The 18048-nt window shown below is 48.8% G+C and overlaps 1 protein-coding gene across 1 annotated transcript in view; it reads right to left on the bottom strand.

Annotated features, from left to right (window-relative positions):
* Positions 1 to 18048, bottom strand: part of LOC144753940 (E3 ubiquitin-protein ligase TRIM11-like) — a 277392-nt gene that overhangs the window by 19905 nt on the left and 239439 nt on the right. The window contains exon 7 of the mRNA XM_078641467.1: positions 8848 to 9420. Coding sequence (XP_078497593.1) covers positions 8876 to 9420 — 545 coding nt within the window. The 3' untranslated portion in view covers positions 8848 to 8875. The remainder of the gene's footprint in view (positions 1 to 8847; positions 9421 to 18048) is intronic.

The raw sequence follows: 18048 nt of genomic DNA, 5'->3' as shown, positions 1-18048 counted from the left end.
CGGTAAGGCTAAACACATACCTCCCTCACCTAATACACAGATCACAGGTAGGGTACCTTAAAAACAGACTTTCACAAGACAACACCAGACTTCTCTGTCACCTCATAAACCGCACAGACAACAGCACAGAAAAGGCAGTAATGATAGCACTAGACGCCGAAAAGGCTTTTGATAGAGTCTCATGGCCATTCCTCAACGAATGCATGAGCAAGTTCGGTTTAGGCGACAAATACAGAGGGATGATCATGTCGCTCTATCAAAACCCCCGAGCACACGTGGTAGTCAACACATCCACGTCGGCGCTAGAAAGAGGGACAAGGTAGGGATGCCCTCTCTCGCCAGGACTATTCCTACTAGCATTAGAACCACTCCTCCATATGATCAGAACCAACCCACTAATAACTGGAGTTCGCGTAGCGAAGCAGGCATTCAAACTGGCAGCATATGCGGACGACATCCTGATCACCACCCACAACCCAGAATCATCAATCGAAGCCCTAATGGCCACCATTGAGGAATATGCCCACGTCACGGGTTACAAACTGACCCGTGACAAATCCGAATGCAAACGATGAACTGCCACACGACAAGGGAGGTGCTAGGCGTCTCCGGTCTGGCGTGGCAGACAAAACCCCTGAAGTACCTAGGCCTCCTCTTCAGCAGAGACCTGAGGACAACGCTAGACAACAACGAGGAGGCAATGCTAAAGAAAATAAAGGGCAAACTGGAGGAGTGGAGCCCGAGATACATTAGCTGGTGGAGTCGGATCGAAACGATCGAAATGATGGTGACGCCTATGCTAAACTATCTGCTAAGCATGCTACCGCTAACACTAACGTCGGATTTCCACAATAAATTAGACAAAGCGCTCAACATATTCCTATGGGAGGGTAAAAGAGCCATAATCAGCCTCTCAAAACTCAGACTGAAGAAAGACCTAGGAGGGCTCAACCTAACTAACTACAAGGCATTCCAAATGGCATTGTCTGGCGAAACAGGGCATACACTGGATCTCCCCCACACCGGACTATACGCCAGTGTGGTTGGATGTGGAAAGGAAATCCTCGGGGGGGGGGCAGACCCACTGATGGCACTAACGGCAAGCAGACACCCAGAAGCGAAAAATGCAATCATCAGGAACACCAAGACAGTCATGCTCAGGGTGGACAAAGAACTGGAGGTCAGCATCAAAAACTCCAAATGGGAATCCTTGTGGCACAACCCCAGAATAACATACAAAGGAGACACACTAGTGAATGTGGGGTGGTGTAGCATAGGCATCACAGTACCAGCCCGAATGGAGCTAAACAACAACCCACTCACATTGGAGGCCCTACAGGGCACACAAGCTACATAACAGAGACTTTTACACCTTCCTCAGCATCAAAGCAGCAATCACTAGAGCCAACTTATCAAAACAGAGGCCCTCAATAATACAATACACACAGAACCTAAACAAAGTGGGACACCAAACAGCGAATATTTATAAACTTATCACCCCCCGCACCACAACGCTCAACAACAAGACACTAGCATTCTGGGAGGGGGAATACCAGAAACCACTGAACGAGCCAGCAAAAGCCAAACTATGGAATTCGGCGTCAAAAAACAAAGTTACACCCCAGCTAGCCCAAACAAAATACTGGCTACTGCATAGACTACACTGGACACCAGCCAAACTAGAGACAGTGGGAGCCAGAGACAGTGACACCTGCTGGAACTGCCAAAAGGCTAGGGGGGGGATCTAGCACACGTTATATAAGAATGCCCCAAGGTTAAGGTCTTTTGGCGCAGGGTAAACGAATTCATAGACACACTCACAGGCTGCCAAACCACACGCGGCCTACCAGGCATCACCATGGCCTTCATGGACACATCGCTTGACTCGAAAGGAAACAGTGACCTAGTGGATGTCCTGCTCACAGCTGCCGCCAAAACTATCTTGGGTAACTGGAAGGACACTGGGAAAGCCACTTTCAAACGTTGGTTTAACTGGGTGACCTTCCTGCGGGGGGCAGACAACATCACCGCAAACCACCAACCAGCCAACCATACAGCAAGAAAGGGGATGTGGGCAGCCCTAGACGCTCATCTGGAACAATACCCCCCCCCTCTTTCTTCTTTCTCTTTCTTCTCCGCCTAAAACCAAACAGCCAAGTAAATGTTTCAAACTGTATTGTATTACTTTGAAATAAAAAAAAAAAAAGAATGGGAAGAATGAAAAAGGGGAAAGTCGCAGGCCCAGATGGCCTCCCAAATGAGCTATATATAGCTCTTAAAAAAAGAACTGGCCCCATGGCTCACAGAGCTTTTAAATGATATTTTCTTAGAAGGGGAGGACTCACCGCGTTCATGAGAAGAGGCAACAATTAGCATCATATTAAAACCAAATAAGAACCCTAATCTATGGGAGTCATATAGACCGATTTCCCTTTTAAATTCAGACTACAAAATATATACCCAGATTTTGACAAAACGTTTAGAGAAGGTGATCGACCAATTAATACACATAGACCAAAAGGGTTTTATGAAGGGGAGACAATTGCACTATTTAACCCAGGAGTTGATTGGTACAATAGATTTAGCAACAACCCACAACATGCCCCTGACGATCCTTACTTTCGATGCTGCTAAAGCTTTCGATCAGGTTAGCTGGCCTTTCCTACTGCAGCTAATAAAGAATCATGATCTGGGGGAGAATTTCCTAAGAGCAGTCGCAAGGATATATAGAAACCCGACAGCGAGTGTCTTAGTAAATGGGAATCCTACAGACCAGATACAAATCAAACGTGGGACACGTCAGGGATGTCCGCTTTCCCCTTTAGTTTTTTTAATATATACATATATATATCGAACCCCTGGCAGAGAAAATTAGAGCAAACTCCAATATAATTCCTTTTAAATACAAATATTGGGGGGCTCTATGCAGACAATCTGATGATCTGTACTAGTGAAATTAAGATATCTTACCCCGAGATTGTTAAAATGCTTGAAGACTATGGTAACATTTCTGGATACTCAATTAATCAACAAAAAACTGAGATAATAGAGTTGAACACAAAATGTTATAGCTCCTTGGTGATAAAAAGAGATCAGGTATCTGGGGATACAGGTGGCCCACAACCTAAATCACCTGGCTAGTAAGAATTTTATAAAGGTTAAAAAGGAATCAGAAAATCTTTTGAAGGCCTGGCACTATCTCCCATTATCCTTTTTAGGCAGATCAAATTTATTGAAAACGTCCATCCTGCCAAAGTTTGGTTTTTTTCGATACAATTATGCTGGGGTTTGGTCTGGGAGTGCTTAAAAAAACTACAAGGAACACTGAATAGTTTCATCTGGGCAAACAAAGGGGTCAAGATTGCCTGGAAAAAAACTTCGTAGGAGGAAGATCTATGGGGGAATTGCTAGTCCTGACCTAATAGTTTACTGTCGAGCCTTCCAATATAAAACTTTTAGATCCCTACTCCTGGAAAATGCAAATTATACCCCGCTTTTAAAAGCGCTAACAACGGAGGAGGAAAATATGGCAAACTTCTTCCTTTATAAATATGGCCTTCCGAAATACTACAAAAAAGTGAGACTAAAGGTTTTGAAAGCAGCAAGTATCATATGGTACCAGTTCAGACGTTTACTGGGGATTCCCTACTTTTGTGCTTCGGCCCCAGTTTGGGACTCTCCAGGAACTCCTCCATGTCTCAAAGACAAACTGGCTTTCCCATTAAAGCAAGCCGAATCAACAAATGGAATCAACTTTTGCAAGACAACGGAGTGGTTCCACGGGAAGTACTATAAAGGGTTACAGATGTACACCTATCTAAATTCAAGTATTATCATTTGCTGAGTTGGGTGAACAGCCTGAAGAAAAGAAGAGAATATAATGTGGGCTCTGAAAAAGAATACCAATTAACACCCCTCAGAAAAAGAGGTATCAAAATGGTACTGGTTAATGATTGAAGCAAGAGATAAACACTACTTAAAGCTGGAAGGGATCTGGAAGAGGGACCTCCCAAATTCGGAGCTAGAAGATATATGGCAAGTATCGATGACAACACTCTGGTGCACTGTGAAATCCGCACCCCACAATAAAAATCATATCTTTACAGTGCATAAGGCATACTGGACGCCACAAAAGCTGTCCAAACTTGGGAAACAAGAGCCGTAGATGTGTCCAGAGTGCAGCGAAGAAAGGGCGAATGATGTCCATAAGTTCTGGTGGTGCCCTCTGATAGCGCCCTTCTGGCTAGAAGTGGGTAAGATGGCTATAGAGGTTATAAGTCAAGACATCAAGGTAAGCCAAATGATTATATTTGGGGTGGAAGAAGAGGGAAGCAAACTATCCAGAAATCAAAAATCTTTGTTATATATACTTATGTTATTGCCAAGGAGAGAGATGTGTGGTAAATGGGTGTTGCCAATAGCGCCAACCAAACTAGAATGGGTATCATCAATTCAGAGAACAAGGTCGCTAGATTGTAAAAGCTCAATGGGGAAAGGGGGGGGGGGGGGGGGGAGTAGAAAGGCCACATTTTGGGAGATCTGGGAGAGATGGGAAGGTCTAAAATATTAGCAACTGTTATAGATATATAAAGTGGTCTGGATAAAATTGGTCCTATGATTCAAAATATCAATAGCCAAGTCAATAGAGGGAAGGTCTTATTCCAAGAAAGATTTAACTAGCTGGTTCCGGAGCTGGAAAATGAGTGTATTCTGCAATTCTCTTACCACGGTGAGGGGAATAGGCTAGCGGAATTATCTAGTTACTCTGCTAGATCCAAGCTTACAAATACCTATATTGATGTTATATGAGGACACAAAAAAAAACCACCCAAGACCTTATCGATAGAAATCTCACTAGGGATATTTCCTTTCTCCATCCACAGATTGCATTCTGGAGTACTTGGTCATTTACGGAACAGGGACGTATCACCTGCCCAAACATGGTGATGCACCCCAGCTTCTATATTTCTTTCATAACCTTACTGCATCAATCCCACAATTCACTTTTCATGCCTTGCATTCGATATTGGGAGCGTTTTTATTGAACATGGGGTGGAGGCATGTGGCATTGCGCAAGCTGCAACTGCCAGTAGATAGAGAGGCCTGGGAGCGCCAAACCTGGAATGTCATTACCTAGCAGCACAACTGCAGTATCCGTCGAGGTGGTTGGCAGGTAGGCAGACTATCAGTGGCCAGGGTACAGAACGTGCACGTAGCACAGTGCAAACACGCGTAACGTAGTGCAGCGGTAATTTTTTGTTTGCACTCGGTCCTCACCGTCAAGTTGGCGACCGCAAGCAAGCAAAATGACATCCAGGCGAGACTTTTTCCTCTTTCGCGATCAGCAACATCAAGTTGCCGATCGAGAGGGTGAAAAATAAACCTCCCGGCGAGATTCTCAACGCGGGGAGGTCAGGTTTCTCATTGCAAGTGGAAGTGTATGCTCGCAACCGCTCGCGATGAGAAACTACCAGTCCGCGTTGAGAAAGCTGCCGCTCGAGTAAAAATCTACTCGAGCGGCAGAAAACTACAGCTCGCACTGTGCAAGATGCAGTTTTCAATGATTGCACAGTGCCGGATGCTTGTCCGCACTGTGCAATTATTGAAAACGGCATCTTGCACAGTGCGAACAGGGTGCCACGCGTAGCTCACGTAGTGAGAAGTGCACTACGCGTAGCGCTACTTCGCAAACTACGCCCAGGGTTAGAGTATACACGGTATAACGCACATATTACCCTATTCTTCCGCTATACGGATTAGTACCATTGCACCATTCCGGGTACTTGTAGGGCAGGATGGCCTGGTGATATGGTCTGACACTGGAGTGAGTACTCTTTGAGATTTGTTTTGGGATAGAGCACTCATACCCTTCGGTCAACTACAAGAGGAATACAACCTACGGGCTGGACACTTCCTGGCCTATGGCATATTGGTGGCTAATGTAGGTTATCTATGGAATATCACTGACTCAGAACATGAGCAACATACCCTTGTACACGCTTTACACATCAAGGGGAATGGCCGCTGCCTGGTTACCTGGTTTGCCAAAACGCTAGCATGCACAATGAGTTACCCACTACTAGCGACACGCAGAATTGGAGAAAAAAAAACCTAGACTTTGACACCCAAAGATTGGGATCGGGCCTCACAGTATTCACAGAAATCATCCTGCAATGCTAAGTTCCTATATATCCAACATAACATACTGCACGGGGCTTACCTGAATCCAGCCAGCCTCCATAGAATGTTTCAGGCTTCCCACCTATGCCCCAGATCCCACACGCCCAACGCAGATTTGATACGCATGTTCTGGGATTTTGTTGTAATGTATACCTGAAACCATACTGACAGATAATGGTGTTCAACTTGTTTCCAAGGATATGGAAGATTTTCTTATTAATTGTGGGATTGTTCACAAGAAATGTGCCTTATACCACCCTGAGTCTAATGGAACTGTTGAGAGGTTCAACAGGGTCATAAAAGAATTGGAAGGAAGAGGTTTCAAAGAGAGTTGGTGTGTATCGCTTTGCACCTCATTCTACAATTGGCAAATCTCCTTTCCTTTTGTTTCGTGGGAGGCAACCTAATACTTTCTTAGAACTACCAGGGGATAAAAAAAAAAAAAAATTCTGACAGGTGTGGGGCTGCTGATTTAAGTTCTTGGAAAGAAAAGGAAGATCATAAGTATTTGAAAAGTAAAGAATATTTTGATGTGAGATATGCTGTCAAATCTATTAATGTTGCTGTTGGGGATCTTGTCATGGTTAAAATACCTGGTTTCTGTGTTTCTTGTGCTTTGAAAGTCATTAACGTTTTTGATAATGCTGTGAGAACTTCTGATCATAGGGTTTGGAATTTAGGCAGAGTCGCTGTGTGTGGTAAGATGGATCATTTAGGTAACGGTCTCCATGAGGTCTATGACAAGACTGTCCCTGAAGTTCTGAAGAGATCTAAGAGAGAGACACATGCTCCATCATACTTGGAGGACTATGTTGTATAATTGTTGGGTTGTATATATTGTTTTTTTTTACTTTCATTTTTTGTTTTATTGTGTAACGGAGGGAGATGTGTTGTAATGTTACTTGGTTTAATATTTTATCTTTTACCTGACTTCCATGTATTTCAATGACATCTGTTATTTCTAGAATTGTACAGCTGCACTGGCTCAAAGTTAGAACCTTGTGAGTTCAGATTACAGAGATGAGGCAGAGGCAGTTGGGTGGCTGAGCTGTTGAACCTTACAAACTGAAGAATAAATATCCAGAAGGAATAACTTCTTCTCCTGTCATCATTCAAAGAATTAACCTTTTAACAGATTTCCCAGCAGCAGCGATATTATGAAGTGTGGTTACAGACAGGGCACAACCACCTACATACATTGGAAGGGATAATGCTTGGCCTACATGGAAGAAGGAAATCCCCAAAAAAGTAACTACTCTGTTCATAACCCTGGAACTGCTCATTGTGTGCCACTCAATAGCAATGTATTGGAAGGCACACACTCTCCCAAAGGAACGGCACTGGTGGGCAGCAACTTTGAAATGGAGTAGGGCTGATGCAGTGGCTCTGCAGCGAGAAGAGGCAAGGCGGTTACGGAGAATCCCAATATCGCAGCTATGCTTCAAGAGCTGCAGCTTTTGCCTGATACCCCATCAGAAGGATAGGTAATAGATTAACTGGAAGATACAAACATGAAAGGGGCTATGTGCCGATACTCGCCTCAGGCCACCCCATCTCCCCCACACTGCACTCACTGTGGTTTGGGGGGATCCAACCTTAAAAGATACATCATATGCCCATCCACAGACATTGAGGATCTCTACCCACGTCCCCATGGAGGGAGGGAGGGGGGGGGGGAGAAGCTACACCTACTGATTCATGGATGAAGTAGGTGCGTGCTGAATACAAAGGGACCTGCTACACATAAAAGAGACTAGTAAAGGAATACAGACATCCAAAAATGTTGATACTATTGCTGAGATCTGAAGATTTAAAGAGGTTATTAAGAACTCTTATTGTTATAATGAACCATTTACTCCTGCCGATATTCATGAATTAATACTCTGAAATACATTTTACTATGATGTAGCATGTGATGCATTATAAGCTGAAAAACGAATACAAATTTGTTAAAACAATACTTGCAATAAAAATTATTAAAAAATAAAAATAACGCCAAGTTTGCTAAGGTGACACTTACTGACTTTGCCATTGCTTGTTTGTTGTTTTACCATTACTGCCAAGTAGCGCACCATGTTATGTCTGACACCTTCAGCCAGTGCTGACTTTTTGGCTAAAATCACTTTGCATGCTCTTGTCCTTGAGCCCAAAAAACACAACGACATGTACCACAATGCAATGTGATGTTAGGTTCTAAAGAAAACCCAAGACTGATAGAATGAAAATGATGCCCAAGGCGGTAAGCAGTTATGTTCTTGTTACAAAGTGCTCACCCTCCTTCCTAAGTTGACGGGCACTGTTCTACCTCAGCCCAGCCGAGGCAGATGTCAATAATGACTCTCCTCAGAGTTTGTGAAGGAAGGGGACCCTTGGTGACCAGAGCACAGTTCCTGTGCCCTAGAAGCAGAAGGAGTATGTTTGTTTTTTCTCCCTCTACTGCTGCTTGCTGTGCTCACGAACTGTGGGTTGGTGGCTGTCTGCTTACATCCCTCACACCATCTGAGGGCAGGCAGCAGTCAGCTCTGAGCTTGCATGCAGGAGCAGGTCACTATGATATCACTGCTCACCCGTAATGACACTTTAAACACACACCTTACCTGTCATGAAATAAGTTAAAGTATACACATCCCCTTTATCTGGTAATAGTGACATGCACAGTCCTCTTACCTGGTGTTGCCAACAGTCTCCTTTGCTCTTATTGCTGTCCTTTCACTGCCAGGATCCGCAGCGCTTTTGCATTTCTACCTCCATCGTCGCCCTCTGTACAAAAGAAGGGCCGCAGGGTGGGGGGGAAGGAGACCCCTGGGAAGGTGAAGAGCAGAGACCGGTCATCCACATTGTACGCCGAGAGCCTGCCCGCCTCATAGTCCAGGAAGAGACCTACAACCTTGGGGTGCACACGGGGAGTCAGGAGGATAGAGGGGGAGGTGCCAGCTATATACATACTATCAGTGAGCCCCATTGTCCAGTATCCTTTCTCAGGTGAAGCTCTGACCTCCCCCTTCCTGCTCACAGACTCGTCACAAACCCCCAGGATCCAATGCGTCTTGTCCCCCACCTCTACCTCCCAGTAATGCCTCCCGGCGCTCAGCCTCTCTCTCCCCAGGACAATGGGCCCGGGATGGAATCTCTGACGACTGTACGGCAGGTACTGTTCTCCGTCTCCAAGCCTCACACTCCTTCCATCACTGGACAGGATGAGCACCCGATGAGCAGTGTCCGGATCTAGAGTCACCTCAGCTGCAAAACAGAGGGAAGCAGAGACCAGAGGTCAGCAATAGTCTGTGTGGGGAGACAGAGAGTGCCACAGATAAGGATACAAGGGGAGAGACACAGACAGGGATTTATGAGTCGATGACCAGTAGGAGTAAACACTGGGCACCATCCAGTGGTAAAGGTTACTGGACATCTGGTAGGGACACAGAAAAGAAGGATTCATCTAAGAGGGCAAGTGTACACTCCGCTTCCTTTCAATGGATTTTTGAAGTGGGAGAACATGACAGGCCATGATTACAACTCCTTAAGGCTCCTAACTCTCAACATGCTCTTCTGTTCCAAGCTCATTAACCCCTTGGCTGCGGTGGTAATTCCGCCGCAGCGCTAGGGGGAACGGGGGGCGCCATGCTCGTGACGGAACCACTCCGTCACGAGCCTCGGGCGCGCTGTGCTTGTGACAGAGTGGTTCCGTCACGGCCCCGCCCGCTCAATGGAACGCTCAGTGCAGGTGCGAAATCGCTGCCGCGCAGGCGTGGCGGCTGGGCCATGAATGAACCACTCCGTCATTAGCACAGTCCGTCCGAGGCTGGTGACGGAGTGGTTCAGTCACCAGCACCCAACGGGTTAAATGCTGTCAACACAGCCAGCCAGTGCTGGAATTGATAAAAATTTACTCCCGGAACTCAAAGATTGGGTTCAAGGTGTTGCAGAGGTAAGGGGGTGGAGTCATGAAATGCATATAATCACAGTCAACTTAAAATTTTATTTTTTAAAAATCAGCTCCCCAAAAATTGGCAACAAGGTTAAATGTGACAGTAAATCGGTTCTACTTACTTAATTGGTTACAAAGAGACTGCAGTTTAAAATATCTTACAAGGTTAAGACACCTGCTGCAGAGATCTTTGCGGGCCAGCAATTTCAAGGGGATTACAGTAATGGTAAGATACCTCTGGTGGTTAATGCAGTTCCTGCTGAGTTCTTTGTACAGTAAGTTTTAACTCACAAAGGACCATAGAGGGTTACTATGCCTGCTGTAAAGCATATTGTGTAATATACAGAACACAGAGTTGTATTTTATGTAGATAGAAACTGGGTTACTGCTTTTGAAAACAGATCATTCTGCCACTTCCAGTTCATAATTTGTAAACCTTCTAATATAACACAGTGAGTTAAGAACCAACATCGATGATTTAGTCATGGGTTTAGATCCTCATTGTTTTTTTCTCAATCTGTTAGTCTAATTTTGCAAACAAGGGGATTCCTTGGGTAGGAATAAAAAACAGCACTTACCTGTAATTATGGCACTGCAGCTTGAAGCTCTCCTAGATTCACATGCTTTCACAACCCTGCCTTCTAGTGGTTGGGTCTGGAAGAGTTTTTGTTTTTTATTCAAAACTTGATTTGTTAGCTTGTGGATAGGAGTCAACACAGGTGAAGCCCCTGTTGACTTCAGACGTAATCTCACAATGCCCATATGCATGCCCAACAATTTATATTTTCTTTTGTTTTCCTTTTACAAACCTCCAGTAGTAGGGAAGTGGGAGGGCCACATCTGGATCTAGAAGATTCTCAAGCAGCACAACCATAATTACAGGTAAGTACCTGGGTTTGTTTTGCAGTATGAAATCTCTTCTAGATTCACATGCTTCGCATATATTTTGTAGCAGTATTACATACCTTGTGGCAGGTAAGGGGGTGGAAACGGTTTTTAAATACGGCTTATACCAGTTCAACCTCTGTGCATGAATGTAAGTCAATCCAGTAATGCTAATTGTCTGCATGAAGACATAGGCCATTAAGGCCATCATAGCCCCTTTCTTCCTGACAGTGTGCCCTTGGTTTAGTAAACAAAGGATTGTTTGCTAGAGTGCAACACAGCTGAATAGTTTGTACAATCCATCTTTAAATCTTGGTTTTACATCTTGACTTGACAGATCTGCGTCTGGTGTTCCCCATAGTTTGAAAAGTGTCTCTACTACATATTGATTCAGCCATGAGGCATGTGTGCAACAGGTTTGTTTGCTTCGTCCTTCTGCTTGTCATTATCCATTCCTGAGACATGATTTGCTACTAATGAAATCTTCTCTGCAATGGCTCCCTTCCAAATGCTCCGGGCTAAAAGTGACAGTGTGAAGCCCCCCAAATACCCCCATGCTTGCAGACGTAAAACAGCTGGTGTGCAGTGCATTAATATCTGCACAGTTTTCCCCCTTACTTTGCTCTGAAAGGTCTTCCGTGCTGGGAATTTTTTCTTCTTTAGGTTGCCCATGTCCGCTACCCAACCTACCAGTAAAGCGTCCTTGGTGATGATGGCTTGTGGCAATGGTGCTTTGAAGGATCTCATTTTGAGCATATTCCCTACGCTCAACCACCTCAGTCCTTTGCTAACTCTCTCTGTTAGAGCCACTAGATCCTTCTACGTGCCTGTTCCATGTGCCCACTGATTGTTCTAGCATTCCTATGCCTGTTTCATTTGTAGTCTTGCATTTGGAATGAGGTGGATACAGGAAACTACCATCCCTATCCCTAGGAGATTCATTACCATACTCACTGTCAGACAGCGACGTCTGGCAGAAGTGCATTTGGGCCAGCATGCTTTGGACCCTTTGTGTAGGCGGATATGACTATTCCGTTCTGTGTCTAATCTAGGCCGTTCTGTGCCCCTGCAACCAACTGTATGTGGGTCAAACTCGACAAAAGTTAAAGACACGAATCCTCCAGCACTGTAGCAGGATTAGGTGCAAGACAGCGGAGCACCGCTTGTGGAACATTTTTCTACCAACATGCACACTCCAGAATCTATCAAATGGCTAGTGCTGGAGAAGGTATCTCTTGGCCAATGAGGAGGTGACCTATGCCCTATCCTTAACATCAGGGAATGTAAGTGGATGCACCTACTGGATACAGTGAGGAATGGTCTTAAACAAGATGCCACCTATGCCCAAATGGCGGGTCTACATGCAGAATAAAGCTGATCACACTGGCCTTTAGACTAGTACATACAGGATCGACACTAGTCTTTAGATACCAATCCAACACATCATATACATGCCATTTTATGTATAGCGGTCCCTGTCAATGGGTGGGACACATTTAAAACACGACGTTACTCCAGCTTTTCCCCTTTCTAGGGTTAATCCTTTTGAAATAAGCATCTTTTTAAAGGTATATACAATGACTAACTGCACCTCTTTGTATCCCCATTTGATTCATTGTAATCTTCAATGTTGAATATGTAATGCATTGTATAATCAGGTGTGGGAGAGTGCTCACTATGTATGCTTATAATGCACATACATGCGCCCAACCAATGAACATATATATTCCGATGTTTGCTTCTGTTAATAATGCATTTATAACGCTTATCGAACAGCCAATCCGTTAGTAGATGTTGCAAGACATTTGTACAAAGTGAATACAACCACATTTGTTTTAAGGTTAATATAACATGTTCACTACGGATATGTTCCTCCACGCCTGAGAACCCGAGATAATTAACCTTGCCGTTACAAACACCCCAATCTATGCCAGACCTACGCAGGGCCGTGCAGTGCCTTTCATCGCCATGGAAACGAGCGACTTCGTTCCAGCACCAAAACACGCCTCTTCCCTCCCCATTGGCCAGACGGGTGGCGAGCTCCCAGGAACCATCGAGCAGCAGCACCTCGCGGTGCACGCACGTCGTGGTTCTTGTCTACATCTAGCGTGAGCAAACTGAGCAGGCTTATTGTTCGAGCGGACAGACCACGTTGAGGACTGCCCTTTGGGGCCCACCAGTAGGAGGGGGGCACTGACCACAGACACAAGAATGGTGTGATAAAGGCCGCTTTATTGTAATCAGGTGCACCCTTCCTAACCCCAACCTTGGCCTGCGCCGCACAAAACTATGTCTCACTAAATAAGTGAATGTCTAACAACCCCCCTCCACAGCCCCTAAATGGATCCCTAACATTTTCAAACTCAAACACATCAATATGGCATCCCGTCTGCAACCTACCCCCCTGCCTACAACTGCCAAAAACCTCAGTGTACCCCACCGCCTACAAAAACCAACCCAGGCCTCTTCCAATACCCCCAACTACCCCCTTTTTTAAGTAGGAGATGCGCCACTCGAAAGCCGCATTAGCGTCTTTCGACCCCCCCCTAGGACTCCAGCCTCCTCGGGTACCTGCTCACCCCCAACGCCGCATCCAGTGCCTCCTTCAACTGCACGATGTGTAGCTCCATCCCATACCGTGAGAGATGAACCCCATCCTCCCGAAAGAAATACACCGCCCCGTACCTAAGCTCGGGATGCTCCATCCTGCCCATCCCCTCCCTGGCACAGAAATCCTTCATCTCCCTGTTGATCTTTCTCCTCGTCCTGTCAATAGCTCCCGGGCACTCAGCTCCCCTCCAACACCTTCTGGGGATAAAATCCGACCAAATCAGATGACAACCTGACCACTGTCTCTTAATCTCTAACAAATCCTGTTTCATCTGCTTGACCAGGGCCAAACCTTTACATTGCACTAGGTTATTTTCCCCCAGATGTAGGACTACCACATCCGGGCACCCCCCCCCCGACCACATTATTCAGCAAGGGCATCAACTCATGCCAACGCATTCCTCCCTTTCCCCGCCAATGACACCTAAACAATATGTCATCCAATTCCAGGTTGAGCGTCCGGTGATTGTCCCATTCAGCCCTCTCAGCCCTCTTGACAAATGAGTGGCCCACAATGTAAATGTTCAGAAGCGCCACCTCCGGCCCTGCCACAGCACCTGCAAAGACACACATGTAAGAGGGGGAAAACAGATTTTAGACCGTCCCCGCTACCCCCCGCATTCTGACATATCGCCTGTAACAGTCAGACTTCCACCGCCCCAGCCGCTTGATCTCCCCGGTCCCCCACCCACATCGCGCTGCCTCCGTCACCGCCCCGATCCTGAAGGAATGCGTCCCAAACGCCTCACCCATATTCCGTAGGGCGTGCCGCAGAACCCACAAAGCCTGGGACGCCGTCACCCCGCCTCCGTCCTTCCGACCGAAGACCTCACTATCCGTCGCACGTCGACCCGCCACCAGTCTGCAACCCCACATCGCCGGACACACCACCTCCCGACCCACCGGTCCCAACAACACCACGTCCCCACACCCCTTTGATCCGTCTTCGAGCATCGCAAGCGCACCGCCACTTCCCGGGCCCGCATCTCCACGTCCTCCCACCGTAGACCTCGCCCTCCTTTTACACCCACCAGCTCCGACACCCGAAAAGCCCCAAAAAACAGCCAGGACATGAGTGGAAAACAAAACCGTCTCCTCTCCGTTGCGACAAACCGACGGCAGCGCAGCAATCAAATCCACCAACAAACTCCCAGTGATCGACCGACGCTGAGCCACGCCCACTTCCCTCTCCCTTGCCCACCCTTCCAGTAAACGAGTCCCCAACTCACCCGCCGACGGTGGATAACCCCACCACAACTTCCCCATGAACGCCACCGCCGCCAGCTTGCCCGCAATCGTGACCCGCGACAATCTTCTGTCCATCAAGCTCAACATGAATCGCACCACCTGCTCCTCCCGCCCCCATGGATCTCCACGCCTTACCGCACCAGAGCGTGGACGCTGCCACCGATGCCCTCACCAGCTGAATGACCCGGTGTCTCCCACCGACCAGAGCACCCCCGGGACCGGCGTCTTGGCCGTCTCCGCCGCCTTTGCTAGCCCATGGAACCTCTGCCACTGTGAACGAGACAAGGCATCCGCAATGTCATTGTCCGCTCCCGGCACGTGGCGCGCATGAAATATAATGTCCAAACATCGCAGCACAAAAACTCTCATCAACTTCAACACCTGGGGGTCCCAAGCCGACTGCCTGTTCACCACATGTACCACCGACATGTTGTCTACCCGGAATAACACCCGTTTGTGCGCCAACTCCGCCGCCCACACCGAGACCGCCACCAACAACGGGAACAACTCCAGGAAAGCAATGCTCCATCCCCCCGGCTGCCAATGTGTCGGCCATTGCTCCGCGCACCCTTTTCCATCCCAAAACAGGCCAAAACCGCTGACACCCGACGCATCAGAGTACAGCGTCACGTCCCACTCCCAATCATCCGACGGTGCCATCGGCACACCATTGAACCGTTCCAGGAAAACCCGCCACATCCGCAAATCCTCCTTCAATCCCGCCGAGAGACGCACGTGGTGATGGGGCAGCGCCAAACCCGACAGCGCCAACCCGAGCCGCCGACAGAAAGTACGACCCGCTCGCACCACGCGACATGCAAAGTTAAGATGCCCCAGGAGGACTTGCACCTCCCGCACCAGCACCTTCTGTTTTCCTAACATGTCGCCCACCAACGCCAACATCACCGACCTCTTGTCCTCAGCAGGCGTGCTTCCATGGCCGCTGAGTCGAGCTCTATACCGAGAAAGAACAACACCGTATTGGGACCGTGAGTCTTCTCCGGCGCCAGGGGAACCCCAAATTCCTCCATCATCCCCGCCAAACCATCCAGCAACCGCTGGCAGTCCATTGCACCGGGTCGCCCCACCAGGAAGAAGTCATCCAGGTTGTGCGTCACAATCTAAGAGCCTGTGCGCCTGGAAAAAGCCCACTGCAGAAAGGAACTGAACCGCTCAAAAAGCGCGCAGGAGATGGAACACCCCATCGGCAGCGCCTTGTCCACAAAAAAGCCACCGTTGAACTGGATCCCCAGTAAGTGGTGGTCCTCCGGGTGTACCGGGAGCAAGCGCAACGCCGACTTTATGTCACACTTTGCCATCATTGTGTCCCGCCCCACCCTGGACATGAGCTTCCACGCCACATCCACCGAGGAGTTTGACATCCAACGCAAAGTCCGACGCGATGAAATCATTGACTGACCCTCCCGCCGGCCACGACAAGTGTTGGATCAGCCGGAATTGCCCCGGCTCCTTCTTGGGCACAACCCCTATCGGGGAAATAATCAACCCCGGCAGCGGCGGCTCCGAAAATGGGCCCACCATACGGCCCTCCTTGACCTCCTTGAACAGTTTCTCCCGAACAATGCCTCTGTGAGCCTGTACCGATTTTAGATTGTCCGCCCAGCGCACAATCCGCGGTCCCTCATAGTCCAGCCAAAACCATCCCAAAAACAGCTTCGCAGCATGGCTGCGTCGTCTGCCCGCGGGTACTCCTCCAGCCATGGTTCCATCCGCGCCACTCTAACCGGCGTACGAGCCTTTTCACAAAGCTCCAGACCCCCCCGCCGTTCTGAGCCTCCCCGCCCTGCAATCCGCCTTGGGCGGGCTGCTGTCCTGGCGGCCCTGTGACACCCCAGCAGCGTACCACCGGGTGTCGCTGCCCGCACTTAGAGCACTCGTGCCGGATACGGCACACCTGCTGGCCACACGCCCCCTTATTGAAGTCTCAGCAAGCCCCGATAGTGCTCTGACCATTGGGCTCCCCCTGACCCACCCCCCCCCTCCCCGCGGGTGGGGCGGGCTGAAAAGGGGGCCAGCGCGAGCGGCAAACCGCTGGCCGTATAGACGGTGCGACCAAACTTGGCGCCACCCATCGTCTGCTGGTACAGGTCCGAATCCATCTCCCCAACTTTGCCTCCGGGTCAGCCGCCATTCGCACCCGGAACTCCTCGTCATAGTGGGACCAGGCGTACCCCCCGTATGTCACCTGTGCCCTCCGCAACACATCCATGTACTTGAATAGCGCGATGGACCGATCCGGGAATTTTTCACAATATACGCTGGCGTATATTCGAAAAGCCGCCGACCAATTGTCGATTGTCAACGGGACCTTGGGGCGCCGGGCTAACTCCTGTTCCTCCTCCTTGGACCCCTCCTTCGAAGTCCGCTCCCTATGCAACAACTTCAGAATGTCGATGTATTCCCCTTTCCAGATCTTCTCCCTCGTCGCCACCGACAAATGCGCCCCCAGCGGCTTGGTCACCCCCATGTAGGGAAGCTTCCGCACCGGCACCACGCAACTCTTTACCCCCCGCCGCGGCTGCCCCCACCACCGCTCCGCCTGACGCCGTCCCGCACGACCTGCCCGCGCTCGCCATCCGTCCTCACCCCCGTGTCCTTCACATACCGACCTTTTACCAGCCGTCCCTCATCTTCCCCCCAGGTATCCGTCCCCACAGACACCTGCACACAGCGCCTCTTGCCCGCACCACTCCCCACTCCGTCTCCAACCTTACCTGGCATCAAGGTCGGCGTCTGAGCTGGATCCCGCCGCCTAACCAGTGGAGCTGAGGGGGCCATCACCCTGGGCGTTGCCTGCTGTGGCCGGCCCTGCAACACACTGCCAACAACATTACTAGATCCCCCCTCCCTTATCTCCCCCTCCTCTTCCAACTCCCCATCCCCCATGTCCTGTAGCCCCCGGCCGTCCCAACTGTACTCCAGCCGGCACAACCCCGCTTTCTCCCTGCACACCCGCATCAGATCCACCAGATCCACACACTCGCCACCTACACTCAAACCAACAGAGAAATTAACAGGCGCTGTCTGCACTCCCCTGCCCCCGGCAGCCGATGTGACCCTTCGGGGGGGGCTGACGTGACTCCTCCAGTCGCCGCCCGACGCCGTCCCATGCCATGTTTCACGTTGGGGCACGACCACCCATACAAGGCAGAGCCGGCCCATCCCCTCGGTGGAAC

The sequence above is a fragment of the Lissotriton helveticus genome, chromosome 5_1 (genome assembly GCF_964261635.1).
Source record: "Lissotriton helveticus chromosome 5_1, aLisHel1.1, whole genome shotgun sequence".
Classification (NCBI taxonomy): Eukaryota; Metazoa; Chordata; class Amphibia; order Caudata; family Salamandridae; genus Lissotriton; species Lissotriton helveticus.
Note: the sequence above shows the minus strand (reverse complement) of the source record. Positions and strands in the feature narration are given on the sequence as shown.